General features: G+C 49.4%; 1 protein-coding gene across 12 annotated transcripts in view; it reads left to right on the top strand.

The window, feature by feature from the left end:
- The window catches only part of tmem198ab (transmembrane protein 198ab), a 235954-nt gene that overhangs the window by 167268 nt on the left and 46784 nt on the right, over positions 1 to 21902 (top strand). For 8 of the 12 annotated variants that reach the window (XM_070875186.1, XM_070875184.1, XM_070875182.1 and 5 more), the window contains 4 exons: positions 1288 to 1534; positions 12048 to 12285; positions 17478 to 18053; positions 20723 to 20880. In XM_070875186.1, coding sequence (XP_070731287.1) covers positions 12123 to 12285; positions 17478 to 18053; positions 20723 to 20880 — 897 coding nt within the window. In that variant the 5' untranslated portion in view covers positions 1288 to 1534; positions 12048 to 12122. Of the gene's footprint in view, positions 1 to 1287; positions 1535 to 12047; positions 12286 to 17477; positions 18054 to 20722; positions 20925 to 21902 lie in introns of all 12 variants that reach the window. The other 4 variants (XM_070875191.1, XM_070875189.1, XM_070875188.1 and 1 more) reach the window with 2 other exon arrangements.

Genomic DNA, 21902 nt, shown 5'->3' with positions numbered 1-21902 from the left:
AGATTACACTTGCGTCCCGAGGGAAAATGCAAATGGCTTCGCCGGAACGAAAATAATTTGCACTGTCATTTCGACAGCAATGCTCTCATCTGATAATTATCGTGCTTCATTAATCTGTGCAAATTTATGCAAATTTCTACAAATTAATGATTTCCCAAGTGTTGGATTCTTACACTTTGCAAATTGAATTAATTACAGAGTGGGAACAAATCTAATCAGTGAGGTCCTGGTACCTCACGTGGTTTGTCGGAGGAGGGTGGGGGCTGACTGTTTAATAAGGAGCTTGAGAAACGTCTGTTGCTGGTTCCACAATTGGAAGTTCTAACCAAGGACGGATCTTAAGGTTCCTCAGTTCTCACTTAACTTGCTCGGGTCACATTGTGATGGCCCTGTGCTCATCTCGTTTGAATAGGGGGATGTGGTGATGATACATGTTGGAATAATTAGGGTTAGCGTGAAGTAGGAGTGAGATGGGCAAAATGCACAATCAAACTCCCTCTACACTGTCCCATCAAACACTCCCAGGGCAGTTACAGCACGGGGTTAGATACAGAGTAAAGCTCCCTCCACACTGTCCCATCGAACACTCCCAGGGCAGGTACAGCACGGGGTTAGATACAGAGTAAAGCTCCCTCCACACTGTCCCATCGAACACTCCCAGGGCAGGTACAGCACAGGTTAGATACAGAGTAAAGCTCCCTCTACACTGTCCCATCAAACACTCCCAGGCCAGGTACAGCACGGGGTTAGATACAGAGTAAAGCTCCCTCCACACTGTCCCATCAAACACTCCCAGGGCAGGTACTGCATGGGTTAGATACAGAGTAAAGCTCCCTCTACACTGTCCCCATCAAACACTCCCAGGGCAGGTACAGCATGGGTTAGATACAGAGTAAAGCTCCCTCTACACTGTCCCATCAAACACTCCCAGGGCAGGTACTGCATGGGTTAGATACAGAGTAAAGCTCCCTCTACACTGTCCTATCAAATACTCCCAGGGCAGGTATTGCACGGGGTTAGAGACAGAATAAGTCTCCCTGCAAAGTGACAGTGTAACGAGGATGAAAAACGTTACAGAAGGGTTCTCACCTTCTGCCAATGGGCGACACATATTTGGCGAAGACTGGCGGCACACGCTCATCAAACATCCCCCACCCACCCCCCCCGACCCCCGACCCCCAACCCCCGACCCCCGACCCCCGCCCTGGTCGAGAGAAATGGAAGAGAAACCAGATGTCCAGGTGCCCAGAATCTATCGACGATGTGGGTTTTTTTTTTGTTTTCCAGAGGTCGCTGTCAGCCGGCCAACCTGAAACAGATCAGCGGCCGGAGATCTTCGCTCGCGCGAGTCAGCGACCGAGGACCAGGACCGCCCGCGACTCTGGCTGCCCAATGAGACACGCCGGGGCGCGGTGGGCTGGCGAGGACGCTGGGCACACACCAGCGCAGACCGTGCCGGGAGTGCCCTCACTGCGGGCAACGTCTGCACAGTGAGGCCCCGGGAGCGCTTCAAACCGGCTGCAGCATCGAGCAGGTGAGTGCCTCCTCCCGGGAACCGCCCCTTGGTCTCGTACAGCTCATCACCGCAGGGTGACCCTGTGCAGGAAACACAGAGAGTTAGCACGCAGCGTCGGGTGTTCGTTTCCCACTCTACTTTGATTCATAGACCTCGGGAATTACAGGAAGGACTCCAAGTAACGCAACGTTTCGGCTTAAACCCAACTGTTAGTTTATTACACAAAAACCAAATAAACATTACAGAACAAGGCAGCAGGTACAGCAAGCAATAAGGAAGGCAAATGGCATGTTCCCAATGTTGGGGAAGTCCAGAACCAGGGGTCACAGTCTAAGGATAAGGGGTAAGCCATTTAGGACCGAGATGCGGAGGAACTTCTTCACCCAGAGAGTGGTGAACCTGTGGAATTCTCTACCACAGAAAGTTGTTGAGGCCAATTCACTAAATATATTCAAAAAGGAGTTAGATGAGGTCCTTACTGCTAGGGGGATCAAGGGGTATGGCGAGAAAGCAGGAATGGGGTACTGAAGTTGAATGTTCAGCCATGAACTCATTGAATGGCGGTGCAGGCTAGAAGGGCCGAATGGCCTACTCCTGCACCTATTTTCTATGTTTCTATGTTTCTATTTATTGCAAGGGGTTTGGAGTATAAGAGTAATGGAGTCCTGCTACAACTGTACAGGGTATTGGTGAGGCCACACCTGGAGTACTGCGTACAGTTTTGGTCTCTTTATCGAAGGAAGGATGTACTTGCATTGGAGGCGATGCAATGGAGGTTCACGAGGTTGATTCCTGGAACGAGAGGGCTGTCTTATGAGGAAAGGCTGAGCAGGTTGGGCCTATACTCATTGGAGTTTAGAAGTAATGAGAGGTGACCTTATTGAAACATAAGATTCTGAGGGGGCTTGACAGGGTAGATGCAGAGAGGATGTTTCTCTTCGAGCGGGAGTCTAAAGCTCGGGGGCATCGTTTCAGAATAAGGGGCCGCCCATTTAAAACTGAGATGAGGAGGAATTTCTTCTCTCAGAGGGTTGTAAATCTGTGGAATTCTCTGGCCCAGAGAGCTGTGGAGGCTGGGTCATTGAATATATTTAAGGCGGAGATAGAGAGATTTTTGAGCAAGAAGGGAGTAAAGGGTTCGGGGGAGTGGGCAGGGAAGTGGAACTGAGTCCATGATCAGATCGGCCATGATCTTATTGAATGGCGGAGCCGGCTCGAGGGGCCGTATGGCCTACTCTTATTTCTTATGTTCTTATGATTTATGTACGCTCCTGGGAACCTCCCCTCTTCTTGTACAGCTCTTCTCAGCATAGAAGGAGGCTATCTGGTCCATCGTGTCTGTGCTGGCTCTTTGAAAGAACATAAGAGTATAAGAAATAGGAGCAGGAGTAGGACACCTGGCCCCTCCATAAGTTCATGGCTGATCCGATCATGGACACAGCTCCACTTCCCCACCCGCTCCCCATAACCTTTTACTCCCTTATCACTCAAAAATCTGTCTATCTCCGCCTTAAATATATTCAATACATTTAATCTCACTCGACCTGCTCTTTCCCCAGTGTCAGCTGTGGCTCAGTGGGCAGCACTCCTGACTCTGAGGTAGAAGGTTGTGGGTTCAAGTCCCACTTCAGGCCATGAGTACAATAGAAATCTAGGCTGACACTCCGAGTGCAAAGCTGAGGGAGCCCTGCACTGTCGGAAGTGTCGTCTTTCAGACGGGACGTTAAACCGAGGCCCCGTCTGCCCTCTCAGGTGGATGTAAAAGATCCCATGGCTCTATTTCGAAAAACAGCAGGGGAGTTCTCCCCGGTGTCCTGGGGCCAATATTAATCCCTCAACCAACTTTGTTAAAAAACAGATTATCTGGTCATTATCACATTGCTGTTTGTGGGAGCTTGCTGTGCGCAACTTGGCTGCTGCGCTTCCCACATTACAACAGTGACCACACTCCAAAAGTACTTCATTGGCTGTAAAGTGCTTTGAGACATCCAGTGGTCGTGAAAGGCTCTATATAAATGTAAGTCTTTCTTTCTTTCCCCATAGCCCCAACAATCTATTCTTTTCAAGTATTTATCCATTTCCCTTTTGCAAGTTATGACTGAATCTGCTCCCAGATCACAAAAACTCGCTGCGTTAAAAAATAATTCTCCTCCTCTCCGCCTCTGGTTCTGTTGCCAAGTACCTCAAATCTGTGTCCTCCTGCCACTGGAACAGTCTCTCCTTATTTACTCTATCAGAACCCCTCATGATTTTGAACACCTCAGTTAAATCTCCCCTTAACCTTCTCTTCTCTGAGGAGACCAATCCCAGCTTCTCCAGTTTGTATACAGCATGCTTTTATACACAGCCTCTCACTTCATCCAAACCCCTCATGATTTTGAGCACAATTTTGATTCAATATTTATACAGCGCCTTTAATGCAGTAAAATGTCCCAAGGTGCTTCGCAGGATTATCAAACAGAATGTGACACCGAGCCACATAAGGAAAATTAAGACAGATGATCAAAAGCTTGGTCAAAGAGGTAGGTTATAACGGGAGTGTTAAAGGAAGAGAGAGAGGTGGAGAGGTTTAGGGAGGGAATTCCAGAGCTTGGGGCCCAGGCAGCTGAAGGCACGGCCACCGATGGTGGAGCGATTAAAATCAGGGATGCTCAAGAGGCCAGAATTGGAGGAACGTAATGTAATGCATTTGCTTCATGGGTTCTTTGTTTTAAAATACATTGCTATTAAGAACTAGTTGTTTTATTAGCAAAGGTTTAACAATCACAATACACGTTACCGGTTCATTCACCAGGCTCACAACCACCTGCCTCATCGTGGATCCCCCGAACCCAACTGGCTGGGGTTTTATTGAGTCTTCTGAACATTACCTGACTGGCTAAGCCACTCACAACCCAACAGCTCTACCAGCCTGTGTGCATACGCACAGTGCGTATATTACATGCAGAGATATCGCAGGGCTGCTGTGGGGCTGGAGGAGGTTACAGAGATAGGGAGGGGTGTAGGGCTGGAGGGGATTACAGAGATAGGGAGGGGTGTAGGGGCTGGAGGGGATTACAGAGATAGGGAGGGGTGTAGGGCTGGAGGGGATTACAGAGATAGGGAGGGTTGTAGGGGCTGGAGGGGGTTATAGAGACAGGGAGGGGTTTAGAGTTTGGAGAAGGTTATACAGAGATAGGGAGGGGTGCAGGGGCTGGGGAGGTTACTGAGCTAGCTAGCATTGTAGGGGCTGCAGAAGGTTGCAGAAATAGGGAGGGGTGTAGGGCTGGAGGAGGTTACAGAGACAGGGAGCGGTGTAGGGCTGAAGGAGGTTACAGAGATAATGAGGGGTGTAGGGTTGGAGGAGGTTACAGAGATAGGGAGGGGTGTCGATGTAATGTATATAGCGCCATCTGTGGCTGCCTGTGGCACTGCAGCCTGTGCTGTTTATAATAAAGGGAGCAGGCCACCTGACTGGTGACTTTAGGAAGATTCTGCCATCTTAAGGCTGTGAATGCTGTGAGCTCCCTGAAATATCACAATGGCGGCAAAAATGGGATTAAGCAGATAAAACAAGCTGCAATTTTTGTTGGTGGAAGATTCAGCCAGCCGACAGAGTGACTTTGAGAGCTTCTCTGTTCTGATTAACAGCTACAAATCCGAGGCAAATTACAAGCACACGTGTTTGAATTGCCAGAGTCCAGATGGCGACGCCTATGGGGGGTAATAGGGCATTTGTTTGGGGGAATTTCAACGTGACCGTGAAAGTTTCAGAGCGTATGTGGAGCAGCTAAAAATGTTTTTCACCACAAATAATATCATCAAAGTCCCCAATGATGAAAACCATAACTGGGTGGTATTGGAACGACAAAGGGCTATTTTCTTAACTGAAGCAGGGCCCAAGGTATATGAAACCCTGAAAAATTTGCTTGTGCCTGACAAGCCAAAGGACACAACTCGAAAGCAGATTAGAACGGCACTATAGCACCGTGCCCTTGGAAATTGCTGAAAGTTATCGTTTCGGAATATGAGATCAGTTAACCGAGGAAAATATCAGTGAGTACATTGTAGCATTAAAAAAGCTATCTATTCACTGTAATTTCGGAAACTTTCAGGACCGAGCATTGCGAGACCGTTTTGTTTGTGGGATGCAAAGTCATGCGATCATAAGAAAGTTAATGACAACGCCTAACTTGACTTTTGATTTAGCTTGTCAGACAGCTATGTCAATGAGCATGGCCGACCAATATTCCCGAGAATTTCATACTATTTTCAGTCATCAGATAACCAAGGTGAATCGCCTGCAGGTTAAAAGTAAAAGTAAAATAGTCTCAGAAATTGGCAATGGTAACAGAGCATTGAACTCCTGCTATTGGGACAACACATTGCTCAAAGTTGTCCATATGTGAAGGCAGAGTGTTTCGTCTGCAGGCATCTTGCAAAGGCATGCCGACTGAAGGGTAAACCGGTTTTCAAAGCTATAAGTAGAAATTCACAGAGACTACATAGCATGGAAGAAAAACAACAGGACGAGGAGATGTTAGAGCTAAACATCATCAGGAGTACGAGGTTAACTAACAACGATTCGAAAAGTATCATAATCCACATAGATGTTGCAGGATTCAAGATACCCATGGAAATCGACACGGGTGCATCTGTGAGTGTAGTACCGGAGTCGCTATACCTCGACAACTTGCGTAATTTCCCATTGGAGAAATCCAAGATAGAGCTGCGAGGCTACTCGGGAGAGAAAATTCCTGTGGTAGGTCATATCACCGTACCGGTGAAATATAAGGATCAATTTCAGAACTTGCCTCTAATAGTAGTGAAAGGAGACAAGCCTGCCTTACTCGGAAGAAATTGGTTGGGATCACTGAAGCTGGATCGGAGTGAGATTTTTCATGTTGATACGAGATTTGCATCAAAGGATGATGTCATCAAGAATTATGCGAAGGTGTTCTGTGAAACGGGCAGTCCGAGCCAAGGCTTCAAGGCGAGTGTCAGGGTACCGAAGGACACTAGATCGGTTTACTACAAGCCACGTTCCGTACCATATGCACTCAAGGAAAAAGTTGAGCAAGAACTCAAAAGATTGGAGACTGAGAACATTATTTGTAAGATAGATCGATGTAAATGGGCTACACCCATTGTTGTTGTACCTAAGTCAGATGGTAAGGTAAGATTGTGTGGTGATTATAAAGTAACCGGAAACCAGGTTCGAGAGGGTAATGTCCTCAATACATTGCCGAATATTGAAGATTTGTTCACAATACTGACAAGTGGTCAGATTTTCTCAAAGTTGTATCTTACGAATGCCTACTTATAGCTTGAACTAGATGAGGAGTCCAAGTCATGCTTGACTATAAATACTCATCGAGGCCTATATCAATGTAATAGGCTACCATTTGGAGTGTCTTCCGCCCCTGCCATATTCCAAGGGGTGATGAACCAGATTTTGCAAGGTATTGAAGGGGTAGAATGTTATTTAGATGACATACTAATTTCAGCACCAAATAGACAAATTCATAATAACATATTGAATGAAGTCCTCAAACGACTAGAGAAGCACAGACTACGAGTGTCTGCTCGCAAGAGTGAGTTATTTCAAAACTCAGTGGAGTACTTACGGTCCAGATTAGCCAAAGATGGTTTATATCCAACCATGGGAAAGCTGGATGCAATCAGAAATGCACCCACTCTCAAGAATGTCACTGAACTTCGATCATTTTTGGGTCTTTTGAACTATTATAGGAAGTTCCTACCAAATTTGGCTACAGTATTACATCCACTGAATGAACTATTGAAAAAAACAGGTCCATTGGAAGTTGTCAGAAGAATGCGATACAGCATTCAAGGAGTGTAAAAGTAAATTGGTAGAGAGCACCACGTTAGTTCACTTTGACGTATCTAAGGAGATTAAGCTAGCATGTGATGCCTCTCCATATAGAGTTGGGGCAGTAATCTCTCATGTATCACGTAGTGGAGAGGAGAGACCAATTACTTTTGCTTCACGCACTCTCAGTGCCAGTGAGCGTAATGATGCGCAAATCAAAAGGAAAGCTTTGGCATAAATTTTTGGGGTCAAGAAGTTCCACAAATACTTGTATGGTCATAAGTTTACCATCGTTACGGACCATAAGCCCCTGACAGCAATCCTCCATTCAAAGTCCCCAGTTCCAACATTAGCTGCAGCCCAAATGCAGAGATGGGTTTTGATTTTGACAGCATATATGTATGATATTGAATACAGACGATCAGCTGATCACAGTATTGCTGATGCTATGTCTAGATTGCCTTCCCCATCACAAGTTACACCCGTGTTCTATTTTTCATACATGGACAAACTGCCAGTCACAGCTAAAGAGATTGGTAGAGCAACCAAACGTGACCCAGTGATGTCAATTGTGTATGAGTATATTGTAAATGGATGGCCAAACCAGGTAACAGACAAAGATATTCATCCATTCTTCATTCGTAGGAATGAATTATCAGTCGATAAAGTTTGTATCATGTGGGGTGCAATAGTGGTTATACCAAATAAATTCAGGTCCAAATTATTAGGACTCCTCCACCTGGGAATGTGCTTGACCAAGAGTTTTGCCCGCAGTTACTTATGGTGGCCAGGTCTTGATAAAGATATAGAGTACATCGTAAGTCAGTATACGGCATGTCAATCGGTAAGCAAGCAACCACCATCAGTACCATTACAGCCATAGAAATGGCCTCCCAGGGTGTGGCAAAGGCTACATATCAATTTTGCTGAGCTAGAAGGACAACAATTGTTCATTGTGATTTATAACCATTCGAAGTGGGTTGAGGTGTTTCCAATGTGGAAAATAACAATAAGTAAAACATTGGACATTTTACGAAAATTATTTTCTTCATTTGGCCTCCCTGAAGAAATTGTTTCGGATAATGGACCACAATTTTGTTCAGAAGAATTTGCACAATTCACGAGCAAAAATGGTGTGAAACATACCAAGGTTCCACCATACCACCCTGACTTAAGGAAGGATATACTAGCTTTGGAGTGGGTACAGAGACGATTCACTAGGCTGATTCCGGAGATGAGGGGGTTACCTTATGATGATAGATTGATTTAGACTGGGTCTTTACTCGTTGGAGTTCAGAAGGATGAGGGGTGATCTTATAGAAACATTTAAAATAATGAAAGGGATAGACAAGATAGAGGCAGAGAGGTTGTTTCCACTGGTCGGGGAGACTAGAACTAGGGGGCACAGCCTCAAAATACGGGGGAGCCAATTTAAAATCGAGTTGAGAAGGAATTTCTTCTCCCAGAGGGTTGTGAATCTGTGGAATTCTCTGCCCAAGGAAGCAGTTGAGGCTAGCTCATTGAATGTATTCAAGTCACAGATAGATAGATTTTTAACCAATAAGGTAATTAAGGGTTACGGGGAGCGGGCGGGTAAGTGGAGCTAAGTCCACGGCCAGATCAGCCATGATCTTGTTGAATGGCGGAGCAGGCTCGAGGGGCTAGATGGCCTACTCCTGTTTCTAATTCTTATGTTCTTATGTTCTTATGTTCAAATGATACCGCAGAGCGCACTGTACAAATTGTAAAATGTGCCCTCATCAAACAGATGTTGGATCTAAATCCAAAGAAACAACAGTTGTCATTGGACCACAAAATGGCTTATTTCCTAATTACGTATCGTAATACTCCTCACACAACTAGAACACCAGCAGAGTTGTTTCTCAAACGACAGCCTCGAACCAGATTCTCGTTGTTAAAACCAACTTGGCACAGTCCTTGGAAGAGACACAATTAAGACAGAAAGAGAATCATGTTAGAGGTAGAATAAAAGAGAGAAGTGTGAAATTAAACCAGAAGGTGAGAGTGAAGAACCATCACCATAAATGGTTAAAGTGGTTACTAGGAAGCGTGCTGAAAATATGTGGTCCTCGGACATATTTGGTCAAGATGTTTGAACATGGACAGGTTAGGTTTGTTCATATTGATCATATTTTACCTACAGACATGGAAGTAGTTGAAGGTGGGAATGATTCAATTATTTCTGACGCATCAGATAGTTTTGATACACCAGTAGCAAATCCTACATCATGTGTACTGGAAACAAATCCAAGAGAAAGTCAGAATTTAAGTCTGAGCCCGAGTCAGGCAGACAAACAGTCTGAAGTTAGAGAGAGTTCAAATGGAAATCAAGGGCATCCCTTGTAGGAAAACTTTCCTCAGGATCAGCCTCCAATGAGTTTAGATTCGACACCATGTTTGGAATGTTCTGTTCGAGAGCGAAGGTATCCTCTTCGAAACAGAAAACAAGTGGTTAAGCTTGATTTGTAAATATAGCAAAATATGTCCGTATCTTTTGTTATGTATAACCATGCAAGTTATGTGTGATGATTGTTTGTTATAAGTACTTGTTCATTAAGGAGGAAGAAGTGTAATATATATATAGCTCCACCTGTGGATGTCTGTGGCACTGCAGCCAGTGCTGTTTATAATAAAGGGAACAGGCCACCTGACTGGCAACTTCTGGAAGATTCTGCCATCTTTAGGCTGTTTATGCTGTGAGCTCTCTGAAATATCACAGGAGGGCTGGAGGAGGTTACTGAGATAGGGAGGGGTATAGGGCTGGAGAAGGTTACAGAGATAGGGAGGGGGGTGTAGGGCTGGAGGAGGTTACAGAGATAGGGAGAGGTGTAGGGCTGGAGGAGGTTACAGAGATAGGGAGGGGTGTAGGGGCTGGAGGAGGTTACAGAGATAGGGAGGGGTGTAGGGCTGAAGGAAGTTATAGAGATAGGAAGGGATATAGGGGCTGGAGGGGGTTAGAGAGATAGGGAGGGGTGTAGGGGTTGGAGGAGGTTACAGAGATATGGAGGGGTGTAGGGCTGGAGGAGGTTACAGAGATAGGGAGGGGTGTAGGGTCTGGAGGGGGTTACAGAGATAGTGAGGGGTGTAGGGGCTGGAGGGGTTACAGAGATAGGGAGGGGTGTAAGGGCTGGAGGGGGTTACAGAGATAGGGAGGGGTGTAGGGGCTGGAGGGGGTTACAGAGATAGGGAGGGGTGTAGGGGCTGGAGGGAGTTACAGAGCTAGGGTGGGGTGTAGGGTCTGGAGGGGGTTACAGAGATAGGGAGGGGTGTGGGGTCTGGAGGGGGTTACAGGGATAGGGAGGGGTGTAGGGCTGGAAGAGGTTATAGAGATGTATGGTCTGGAGGAGATTATAGAGATAGGGAGGGTGTAGGGGCTTGAGGGGGTTACAGAGATAGGGAGGGGTGTAGGGGGAGGGGGTTACAGAGATTGGGAGGGGTGTAGGGGCTTGAGGGGGTTACAGAGATAGGGAGGGGTGTCGGGTCTAGAGATTACAGAGATAGGGAGGGGTGTAGGGGCTGGAGGAGATTACAGAGATAGGGAGGGGTGTAGGGGCTTGAGGGCGTTACAGAGATAGGGAGGGGTGTAGAGGGAGGGGGTTACAGAGATTGGGAGGGGTGTAGGGGCTTGAGGGGGTTACAGAGATAGGGAGGGGTGTAGGGGAGGGGGTTACAGAGATAGGGAGGGGTGTAGGGGCTTGAGGGGGTTACAGAGATTGGGAGGGGTGTAGGGGCTTGAGGGGGTTACAGAGATAGGGAGGGGTGTAGGGTCTAGAGGTTACAGAAATAGGGAGGGGTGAAGGGGCTGGAGATTACAGAGATAGGGAGGGTGTAGTGACTGGAGGGGATTACAGAGATAGGGAGGGGTGTAGGGGCTGGAGGAGATTACAGAGATAGGGAGGGGTGTAGGGGCTTGAGGGGGTTACAGAGATAGGGAGGGGTGTAGGGGGAGGGGGTTACAGAGATAGCGAGGGGTGTAGGGGTTTGAGGGGGTTACAGAGATAGGGAGAGGTGTAGGGGAGGGGGTTACAGAGATAGGGAGGGGTGTAGGGGCTTGAGGGGGTTACAGAGATTGGGAGGGGTGTAGGGGCTTGAGGGGGGTTACAGAGATAGGGAGGGGTGTAGGGTCTAGAGGTTACAGAGATAGGGAGGGTGTAGGGACTGGAGGGGGTTACAGAGATAGGGAGGGGTGTAGGGGCTGGAGGAGGTTACAGAGATAGGGAGGGGTGTAGGGGGAGGGGGTTACAGAGATAGGGAGGGGTGTAGGGGGAGGGGGTTACAGAGATAGGGAGGAGTGTCGGGGGAGGGGGTTACAGAGCTAGGGAAGGGTGTAGGGGGAGGTGGTTACAGAGATAGGGAGGGGTGTAGGGGGAGGGGGTTACAGAGATAGGGAGGAGTGTCGGGGGAGGGGGTTACAGAGATAGGGAGGGGTGTAGGGGGAGGGGGCTACAGAGATAGGGAGGGGTGTAGGGGGAGGGGGTTACAGAGATAGGGAGGAGTGTCGGGGGAGGGGGTTACAGAGATAAGGAAGGGTGTAGGGGGAGGGGGTTACAGAGATAGGGAGGGGTGTAGGGGGAGGGGGTTACAGAAGTAGGGAGGCTATCCGTCTCGTTTCTCGGTGGGACACGGCCCGGTCTCTCAGTTCTGCCTCGTGATATCTCGCTGCTTTCTGTATGTGACCCCCTTCTGTTTGTTTTCCAGCTTTCCTGACTTTTGAATGGACGCCGACCCCTGACCTCTGCTCTGACTGGCTGCTGGCGCAGGCATCGCAGAGCCATGTCCTCTCCACTTCGCACTTTGCACTTTAAACTCTTGACTCACGGCACAGGTCTGGATGCAGCCCATGCCTGCGATCAGGAAATTGACCGGCAGTATGACATTGTCCCGTCGGTGGTCTGCGCGATGTGTTGCCTCTTCGGGGTCATTTACTGTTTCTTTGGTAAGTGACTGACGTCTGGACGGCAATGACTTGAGGTTTATAGAAATCACAGAAATTTACAGCAGGAGGCTATTTCGGCCCATCGTGTCCGTGCCGGCCGACCAAGAGCTACCCAGCCTAATCCCACTTTCCAGCTCTTGGTCCGTAGCCCTGTAGGTTACGGCACTTGAAGTGCACATCCAAGTATTTTTTAAATGTGAGGGTTTCTGCCTCTACCACCCTTTCAGGCAGTGAGTTCCAGACCCCCACCACCCTCTGGGTGAAGAAATTTCCCCTCAAATCCCCTCTAATCCTACCCCCTTTACTTTAAATCTGTGCCCCCTGGTTGTTGACCCCTCTGCTAAGGGAAATAGGTCCTTCCTATCCACTCTATCTCGGCCCCTCATAATTTTATACTCCTCTTTAAGGTCTCCCCCCTCAGCCTTCTCTGTTCCAAAGAAAACAACCCCAGTCTATCCAATCTTTCCTCAGCCAAAATTCGCCGGTCCAGGCAACATCCTCGTAAATCTCCTCTGTACCCTCTCCAATGCAATCACATCTTGCCTGTAATGTGGTGACCAGAACTGCACACAGTACTCTAGCTGTGGCCTAACTAGTGTTTTATACAGTTCAGGCAACATCCTCGTAAATCTCCTCTGTACCCTCTCCAGTGCAATCACATCTTGCCTGTAATGTGGTGACCAGAACTGCATGCAGTACTCTAGCTGTGGCCTAACTAGTGTTTTATACAGTTCAGGCAACATCCTCGTAAATCTCCTCTGTACCCTCTCCAGTGCAATCACATCTTGCCTGTAATGTGGTGACCAGAACTGCATGCAGTACTCTAGCTGTGGCCTAACTAGTGTTTTATACAGTTCAGGCAACATCCTCGTAAATCTCCTCTGTACCCTCTCCAGTGCAATCACATCTTGCCTGTAATGTGGTGACCAGAACTGCATGCAGTACTCTAGCTGTGGCCTAACTAGTGTTTTATACAGTTCAGGCAACATCCTCGTAAATCTCCTCTGTACCCTCTCCAGTGCAATCACATCTTGCCTGTAATGTGGTGACCAGAACTGCATGCAGTACTCTAGCTGTGGCCTAACTAGTGTTTTATACAGTTCAGGCAACATCCTCGTAAATCTCCTCTGTACCCTCTCCAGTGCAATCACATCTTGCCTGTAATGTGGTGACCAGAACTGCACGCAGTACTCTAGCTGTGGCCTAACTAGTGTTTTATACAGTTCAAGCATAACCTGTCTGCTCTTGTATTCTATGCCTCGGCTAATAAAATGATCGTATAGTCTCCCCTCCCAACACCTTGCAATGGGCAGAGTGACCATTGGAGGGTTGGGGGTTTTATTTATTCATTCACTGGATGTGGGCATCGCTGGCAATTGGGGCATTTATTGCCCATCCCCGATCACAGCAACTCGCTGCGTACAAGATAATTCTCCTCTTCTCCCCCTCGGGTTCTTTTAGCCAGTCACCTTAAATCTGTGCCCTCTGGTTAACGATCCCCCTGCCTCCTTATTTACTCGATCAAAACCCCAATGTGATTTTGAACACCTCTGTCAAATCTCCTCTTTGGTCTGCTCTAAGAACCAGCCCAAATTCTCCAGTCTCTCTACGTAACTGAAGTTCCTCAGCCCTGGTCATCATCATGCGCGGTCCCTCGAACGAGGATGACTTGCATCCACATGAGTTCACAGATGTTTCAATGAAGGACCCGATGTTCCAGTCCTGAACTCCAATTGAGGAGGTGGAAGATGCCTGTGCGTGGATTTTTTAACGTGGGGTGGCCGTTGCACACCAGCCACCACACGGGGCTTGACAGAGCTCGGTCTTGGTCCAGTGGCAAGGATTACCCAGGACTGGAGACCTGCTCTGCTGCACGGGCCTAGTGTGCGCACATATCGCAGTGTGGGCTGGGCCCGTGCTGCCCCAGGGCCCTCGCCTCTTCTGGGCCCACACACACACACACACACACACATGTACACACATACATGTACACACACACACACATACACACAACGTGTACACACACACACATGTACACACACACACACACACACGTACACACACACACTCTCACACACACATGTACATACACACACACACATACACACAACATGTACACACACACACGCACACACACATGTACATGCACAGGCACACACACATGTACACACACATGTACACACACACACTCTCACACACACACACACGTACGCACGCACACACACACGTACACACTCTCACATACATGCGCACACGTACACACATACATGTACAACACACAAGCCCTGGTGCCATTCTGTTAAAGATGTGTTTTGGTGATGACCATTTGTGTACAGTTGTTTCTTGAGGGGGTTCCCTTGGTCGATCCGCACTCTCCGCTCAGCGAACCGATCCCGGCTGTGGGACTGTGAAAGGGGAACAGCCATCGGCTACACTGCCTTGGATTGAGGAACGGGGAGAAATAAGATTTAAGGGTTGAGAAAGAAACAGAGGAACGATGAGGAAGGACAGCGGGTGAATTTGAATCAAATTCGGGAGAGAAAGATTAATAGAGAAGGAAATAAAGATTGGATTAAGAGAGAGAGAGGAAAGAGACAAAGGAAAAGTAAGGAGCAAAACTACTTTTTCTAAATCATTGTCTACAACAACAACAACTTGTATTTATATAGCACCTTTAATGGAGCTCTGGAACTCCCTCCCTAAACATCCCAAGGCGCTTCACAGGAGTGTTATGAGACAAAAAATTTGACACCGAGCCGCAGAAGGAGAAATTAGCGCAGGTGACCAGAAGCTTGGTCAAAGAGGTAGGTTTTAAGGAGCGTCATGAGGGAAGAAAGAGAGGTAGAGAGGTGGAGAGGTTTAGACTGGGAGTTCCAGAGCTTGGGGCCCAGGCAACAGAAGGCATGGCCACCAATGGTTGAGCGATTATAATCAGGGATGCTCAAGAGGCCAGAATTAGAGGAGCCCAGACATCTCGGGGGGTTGTGGGGCTGGAGGAGATTATATAGAAATATAAAAAATAGGCCCTTCGAGCCTGCACCACCATTCAATAAGATCATGGCTGATCATTCAACCTCAGTACCCCTTTCCTGCTTTCTCTCCATACCCTTGATCCCTTTGGCCGTCAGGGCCATATCTAACTCCCTTTTGAATATATCTAACGAACTGGCCTCAACAACTCTCTGCGGTAGATAATTCCACAGGTTAACCACTCTCTGAGTGAAGAAGTTTCTCCTCATCTCGGTCCTAAATGGCTTACCCCTTATTCTTAGACTGTGACCCCTGGTTCTGGAACTCCCCAGCAACGGGAACATTCTTCCTGCCTCTAACCTGTCCAATCCCATCAGAATTTTATATGTTTCTATGAGATCCCCTCTCATTCTTCTAAACTCCAGTGGAAACAGGCCCAGTTGATCCAGTCTCTCCTCATATGTCAGTCCAGCCATCCCAGGAACCAATCTGGTGAACCTTCGCTGCACTCCCTCAATAGCAAGAACATCCTTCCTCAGATTAGGGGACCAAAACTGAGCACAATATTCCAGGTGAGGCCTCACCAAGGCCCTGTACAACTGCAGTAAGACCTCTCTGCTCCTATACTCAAATCCCCTAGCTATGAAGGCCAACATGTCATTTACCTTCTTCACCGCCTGCTGTACCTGCATGCCAACCTTCAATGACTGATGTACCATGACACCCAGGTCTCGTTGCACCTCCCCTTTTCCTAATCTGTCACAGTGATAGGGAGGGGCGAGGCCATGGAGGGATTTGTAAACAAGGATGAGAATTTTGAAATCGAGGCGTTGCTTAACCGGGTCAATGAGCACAGGGGTGATGGGTGAGCGGGACTCGGTGCGAGTTAGGACATGGGCAGCCGAGTTTTTGATCACCTCTAGTTTAGGTAGGGTAAAATGTAGGAGGCCAGCCAGGAGTGCGTTGGAATAGTCAAGTTAAGAGCTATTATAGAAACATAGAAACATAGAAAATAGGTGCAGGAGGAGGCCATTCGGCCCTTCGAGCCTGCACCACCATTCAATATGATCATGGCTGATCATGCAAATTCAGTACCCCATTCCTGCTTTCTCTCCATACCCCTTGATCACTATCATCATCAACATCACAGGTAGTCCCTTAGAATCGAGGGAGACTTGCTTCCACTCTAAATATGAGTCCTTAGGCGGCTGAACAGTCCAATATGCAAGCCACAGTCCCTGTCACAGGTGGGACAGATAGTCGTTGAGGGAAAGGGTGGGTGGGACTGGTTTGCCGCACGCTCCTTCCGCTGCCTGCGCTTGATTTCTGCATGCTCTCGATGATGAGACTCGAGGTGCTCAGCGCCCTCCCGGATGCACTTCCTCCACTTTGGCCAGGGACTCCCAGGTGTTGGTGGGGCTGTTGCACTTTATCAAGGAGGCTTTGAGGATATCCCGGTAACGTTTCCTCTGCCCACCTGGGGCTCACTTGCCGAGTAGAGCGCTTGTTTTGGAAATGTGGCCCGCCCAGTGGGGCTGATCAAGTGTGGTCAGTGCGTCGATGCTGGGGATGTTGGCCTGGGCGAGAACACTGACGTTGGCGCGTCTGTCCTCCCAGGGGATTTGCAGGATCTTGCGGAGACATCGTTGGTGGTATTTCTCCAGCGATTTGAGGTGTCTGCTGTACATGTTCCACGTCGGTGAACCATACAGGAGGGCGGGTATCATTATAGCCCTGTAGACCATGAGCTACGACCGTGACCATGACCAAGGACTAACACAGAGGCCACTTCATCATCATAGGCAGTCCTTCGGAATCGAGGAAGACTTGCTTCCACTCTTAAAATGAGTCCTTAGGTGGCGGAACAGTCCAATACGAGAGTCTCTGTCACAGGTGGGACAGACAGTGGTTGAGGGAAGGGGAGGGTGGGACAGGTTTGCCGCACGCTCCTTCCGCTACCTGCGCTTGGTTTCTGCGTGCTCTCGGCGACGAGACTCGAGGTGCTCAGCGCCCTCCCGGATGCTCTTCCTCCACTGAGGGCGGTCTTTGGCCAGGGGCTCCCAGGTGTCGGTGAGGATGTTGTACTTTATCAGGGAGGTCAGGATGCTCCCACCGACACCCGCGGAGAAAGTGGTTAACGCGCCGCCATTTGTCCCGCGGGCAAGATTGCGGCCCCCGTTTGTTACTGTATCTCTCTCTCTCTCTCTCTCTTTGCGTTGCAGGCTACCGCTGCTTCAAGGCCATCATGTTCCTGACCGGCCTGATGTTCGGCTCCGTCGTCATCTTCATGCTGTGCTACAAGGAGCGAGTGCTGGACACGCAGCTGAGCATGGAGGCCAGCGTGGGCATCGGGCTGGGCATCGGCATCCTGTGCGGCCTGGTCACCATGCTGGTGCGCAGTGTGGGCCTGTTCATGGTGGGCCTGCTGCTGGGCCTGCTGCTGGCCCTGGCCGTCCTGGTGGGCCTGGAGCAGTTCTACCACCCCCCCACCGTCTGGACCCCCATCGGCCTGCTGCTGGGGGCCGGCATGCTGTTCGCCGTGCTGACCCTGCAGTGGCAGCGGCTCTTCACCGTCCTCTCCACCGCCGTCTTCGGCAGCGCCATCGTCACGGTGACGGTGGACTACTTCATCGAGCTGCTGCTGCTGGTGCAGTACGTCTACGAGAGGGTCAAGGCGGCCCCCGTGCGGCCCGTCTGCTGGTACAGCTGGGTGATCCTGGGCGTCTGGCCTGTGCTGACCGCCCTGGGCATCCTGGTGCAGTTCAAGGTCACGGCGGAGGGCTACTCGCACACAGAAGGTAGGTAGGCCCCGTAACTGGGGGCGACGGGCCTACACAAACTGGCTGAGCCAGACCACAATTAAAGTACAGGACAGGGGGGGGGGGGGCGGGGGCAAGGTAGATTTGCGCCACCCCTGCCGCCCCCCCCCAAAGCTCTCAGAATCTACGCGGCTCGAAGATTCCTGATCGGATATTAAGGGAATCAAGGGATCATGGGGATAGTGCAGAGGAGTGGAGTTACATAGAAATGTCACCGTCACCATCATAGGCAGTCCCTCGGAATCGAGGAAGACTTGCTTCCACTCTAAAAATGAGTCCTTAGGTGGCTGAACAGTCCAATACGAGAACCACAGTCTCTGTCACAAGTGGGACAGACAGTGGTTGAGGGTAAGGGGAGGATGGGACTGGTTTGCCGCACGCTCCTTCCGCTGCCTGCGCTTGGTTTCTGCACGCTCTCGGCGACGAGACTCGAGGTGCTCAGCGCCCTCCCGGATGCACTTCCTCCACTTAGGGCGGTCTTTGGCCAGGGACTCCCAGGTGTTGGTGGGGATGTTGCATTTTATGAAGGAGGCTTTGAGGGTGTCCTTAAAGCGTTTCCTCTGCCCACCTTTGACTCACTCGCCGTGAAGGAGTTCCGAGTAGAGCGCTTGCTTTGGGACCACCAATGAACATCTAGTATTCTCATTGTTAATAATGGGAACTCCGTTTGTATGAACTCCCGTTACGATCAATGAGAATAACCCCCTAAAACACCGAAACGCAACACAATATATTAAAAAAAAACCTCACATTCTTAAAATTAATTGAAATTGAATGTAATTAAATGTTTTAGAAAAAAATGTTTTTTTTAATGTGCTTTAATAGGATTAAAAATAAATTACCTGAATGGATAGGGTTTTAATATAAAAGTTATTGATTAAATTCCATTTTTCTATGCTTTAAAACTCTCACGCTGGTAAAAGTAAGCTATACGCCTGCTTTTACCAGGCGTAAGAGTTTGAAAGCACATTCGCCGGGCATGAGTTAAGCAAGTAGCCCAGGAGTCGGAGCCCCTTCTCTCGGGGATGCGTGTGATTTTGACAGATTGCAGAAACCGGTACCCGCGAAGGCCTCGCAGGGCGCGTGCGCACATCGTACGTCTCTGGAGACGTTGCCATTTTCGGACCATTTTTGGTAGATGTTGAACCTCCCTGATCCAGAACCTCCCTGATCCGGAACCACCCCTTGTCCAGAACCATCCCCGGCCACCGGGTGGCTCAATAGGAGCGGAACTGCGACATGAATAAATTAAAGTCCTTCCTCGCTGCCGACTCCTGCAATCGCTGGCCTGACTCCGCGATCCAACGTTCCCCCGCCCGCCCCTCACCCCGCCTCTTCCCCCACGATCTCTCTGCCACACTCCCAGCCCCAAGCCAGCCAGCCCCGATATCCCCTTGCTCAGTACCTGTCCCGCCCCTCATCCGGAAAACAACCCCTTATCCGCAACAGGCCAGGTCCCGAGGGTTCCGGATGAGGGAGTTTCAACCTGTAGTAGAGTGAAGGATAGGTGTTGGCTGGGGCATGGGGCTAACTCCCCTGCTTGGCATCAAATTGAGCTGTGGCATCTTCCTTGTCCATCTTAACCTTAAGTGATATAGCCCTATTTATAAGAACATACGAACATAAGAAATAGGAGCAGGAGTGGGCCATACGGTCCCTCGAGCCTGCTCCGCCATTTAATACGATCATGGCTGATCCGATCATGGACTCAGCTCCACTTCCCTGCCCGCTCCCCATAACCCCTTATTCCCTTACCTGTTAAGAAACTCTGTCTTAAATATATTCAATGACCCAGCTTCCACAGCTCTCTGAGGCAGTGAATTCCACAGATTTACAACCCTCTGAGAGAAGAAATTTCTCCTCATCTCAGCTTTAAATAGGTGGCCCCTTGTACTAAGATCATGACCGCTAGTTCTAGTCTCCCCCATCAGTGGAAACATCCTCTCTGCATCCACCTTGTCAAGCCTCCTCATAATTCGATAGGATCACCTCTCATTCTTCTGAATTCCAATGAGTAGAGGCCCAACCTACTCAACCTATCCTCATCAGCCAACTCCCTCATCCTCGGAATCAACAGAGTGAACCTTCTCTGAACTGCCTCCAAAGCAAGTATATCCTTTCGTAAATATGGAAACCAAAACTGCACGCAGTATTCCAGGTGTGGCCTCACCCAATACCCTGTATAACTGGAGCAAGACTTCTCTGCTTTTCACCTACTTGTCGTGGTTCCAACAATCTGATTGGAGAAAATGGTGCAAGATCGGATTTACCACACAGATTGGCAGTTTTGATCATATTGTACAAGGTACAGGTCACGCAGTGTATTATACATTATTGCAATTGCGGTTTGGCTCAGCTCAGCGGGCCGCCACACTGCCAATAATGTTGGAAAGTTCCAGAAATTCAACGTGCCCCGACGACCGTGCTTTTATGGGTTCTGGGAAGGGAAGGCGAAGTGCGGAGGGGGGGGGGGGCAAATCCGCGGGGGAATCCTTGGCGGTGCGGCGGTGTCGGGACAAAATGGCAGCCCGGGTAAACGCCGCGACACGTGTGCGCTCGCGTCGGCCGAGAACGTGAGTCTGATTGACCCCCACCTCCATTTTCTTTTCTTACCGCCCCGCCATCACCCCTCCCCTTCCCTTTCCCAGTAATTATCAGCAGGCGACAGCGGAGGGTGCAATTGATGCGCATACGGCAGAGAGAGGACAAGAAGAGGAGGAGGAGACAACACAGGACGTACCAGGAGCCTGCGTACCGGAGAAAGCCCAACCCCATCCGTCGCTACGATGGAGACGTGCTTTCTCCGGTGAGTCCCCGTGTATAACCTTGTCTTTGTTCGCCTCACCAAAGGTAACCGAGCGGTACAACGTAACCTGTCTGTGCTCTCCTCCCGTGTGTGTGTCGTCAGCCCCACCCCCGCCCCCGCTCCGGATCCCCCCCCACCTCGACATTTATTTCTTTCTGGGCGGGGGTAGGCGATGGACGTCGTGCTCGAACGTTCGAGACCACGGAGGGTTAAAGGCTATCTCCACCTAGTGTCGGCATCAAACCCACCCAGGGCAGGTACAGCACGGGTTAGATACAGAGTAAAGCTCCCTCTGCACTATCCCATCAAACACTCCCAGGGCAGGTACAGCACGGGTTAGATACAGAGTAAAGCTCCCTCTACACTATCCCATCAAACACTCCCAGGGCAGGTACAGCACGGGTTAGATACAGAGTAAAGCTCCCTCTACACCGTCCCATCAAACACTCCCAGGGCAGGTGCAGGGGGTTAGATACAGAGTAAAGCTCCCTCTACACTGTCCCATCAAACACTCCCAGGGCAGGTACAGGGGTTTAGATACAGAGTAAAGCTCCCTCTACACTGTCCCATCAAACACTCCCAGGGCAGGTGCAGCACGGGTTAGATACAGAGTAAAGCTCCCTCTACACCGTCCCATCAAACACTCCCAGGGCAGGTACAGCACGGGTTAGATACAGAGTAAAGCTCCCTCTACACCGTCCCATCAAACACTCCCAGAGCAGGTACAGCACGGGGTTAGATACAGAGTAAAGCTCCCTCTACACTGTCCCATCAAACACTCCCAGGGCAGGTGCAGGGGGTTAGATACAGAGTAAAGCTCCCTCTACACTGTCCCATCAAACACTCCCAGGGCAGGTACAGGGGGTTAGATACAGAGTAAAGCTTCCTCTACACTGTCCCATCAAATACTCCCAGGGCAGGTACAGGGGGTTAGATACAGAGTAAAGCTCCCTCTATACTGTCCCATCAAACACTCCCAGGGCAGGTACAGCACGGGGTTAGATATAGAATAAAGCTCCCTC

Source organism: Pristiophorus japonicus, chromosome 3, assembly GCF_044704955.1.
Source record: "Pristiophorus japonicus isolate sPriJap1 chromosome 3, sPriJap1.hap1, whole genome shotgun sequence".
Lineage (NCBI taxonomy): Eukaryota > Metazoa > Chordata > Chondrichthyes > Pristiophoridae > Pristiophorus > Pristiophorus japonicus.
This window is presented reverse-complemented; position numbering and strand designations above follow the sequence as displayed.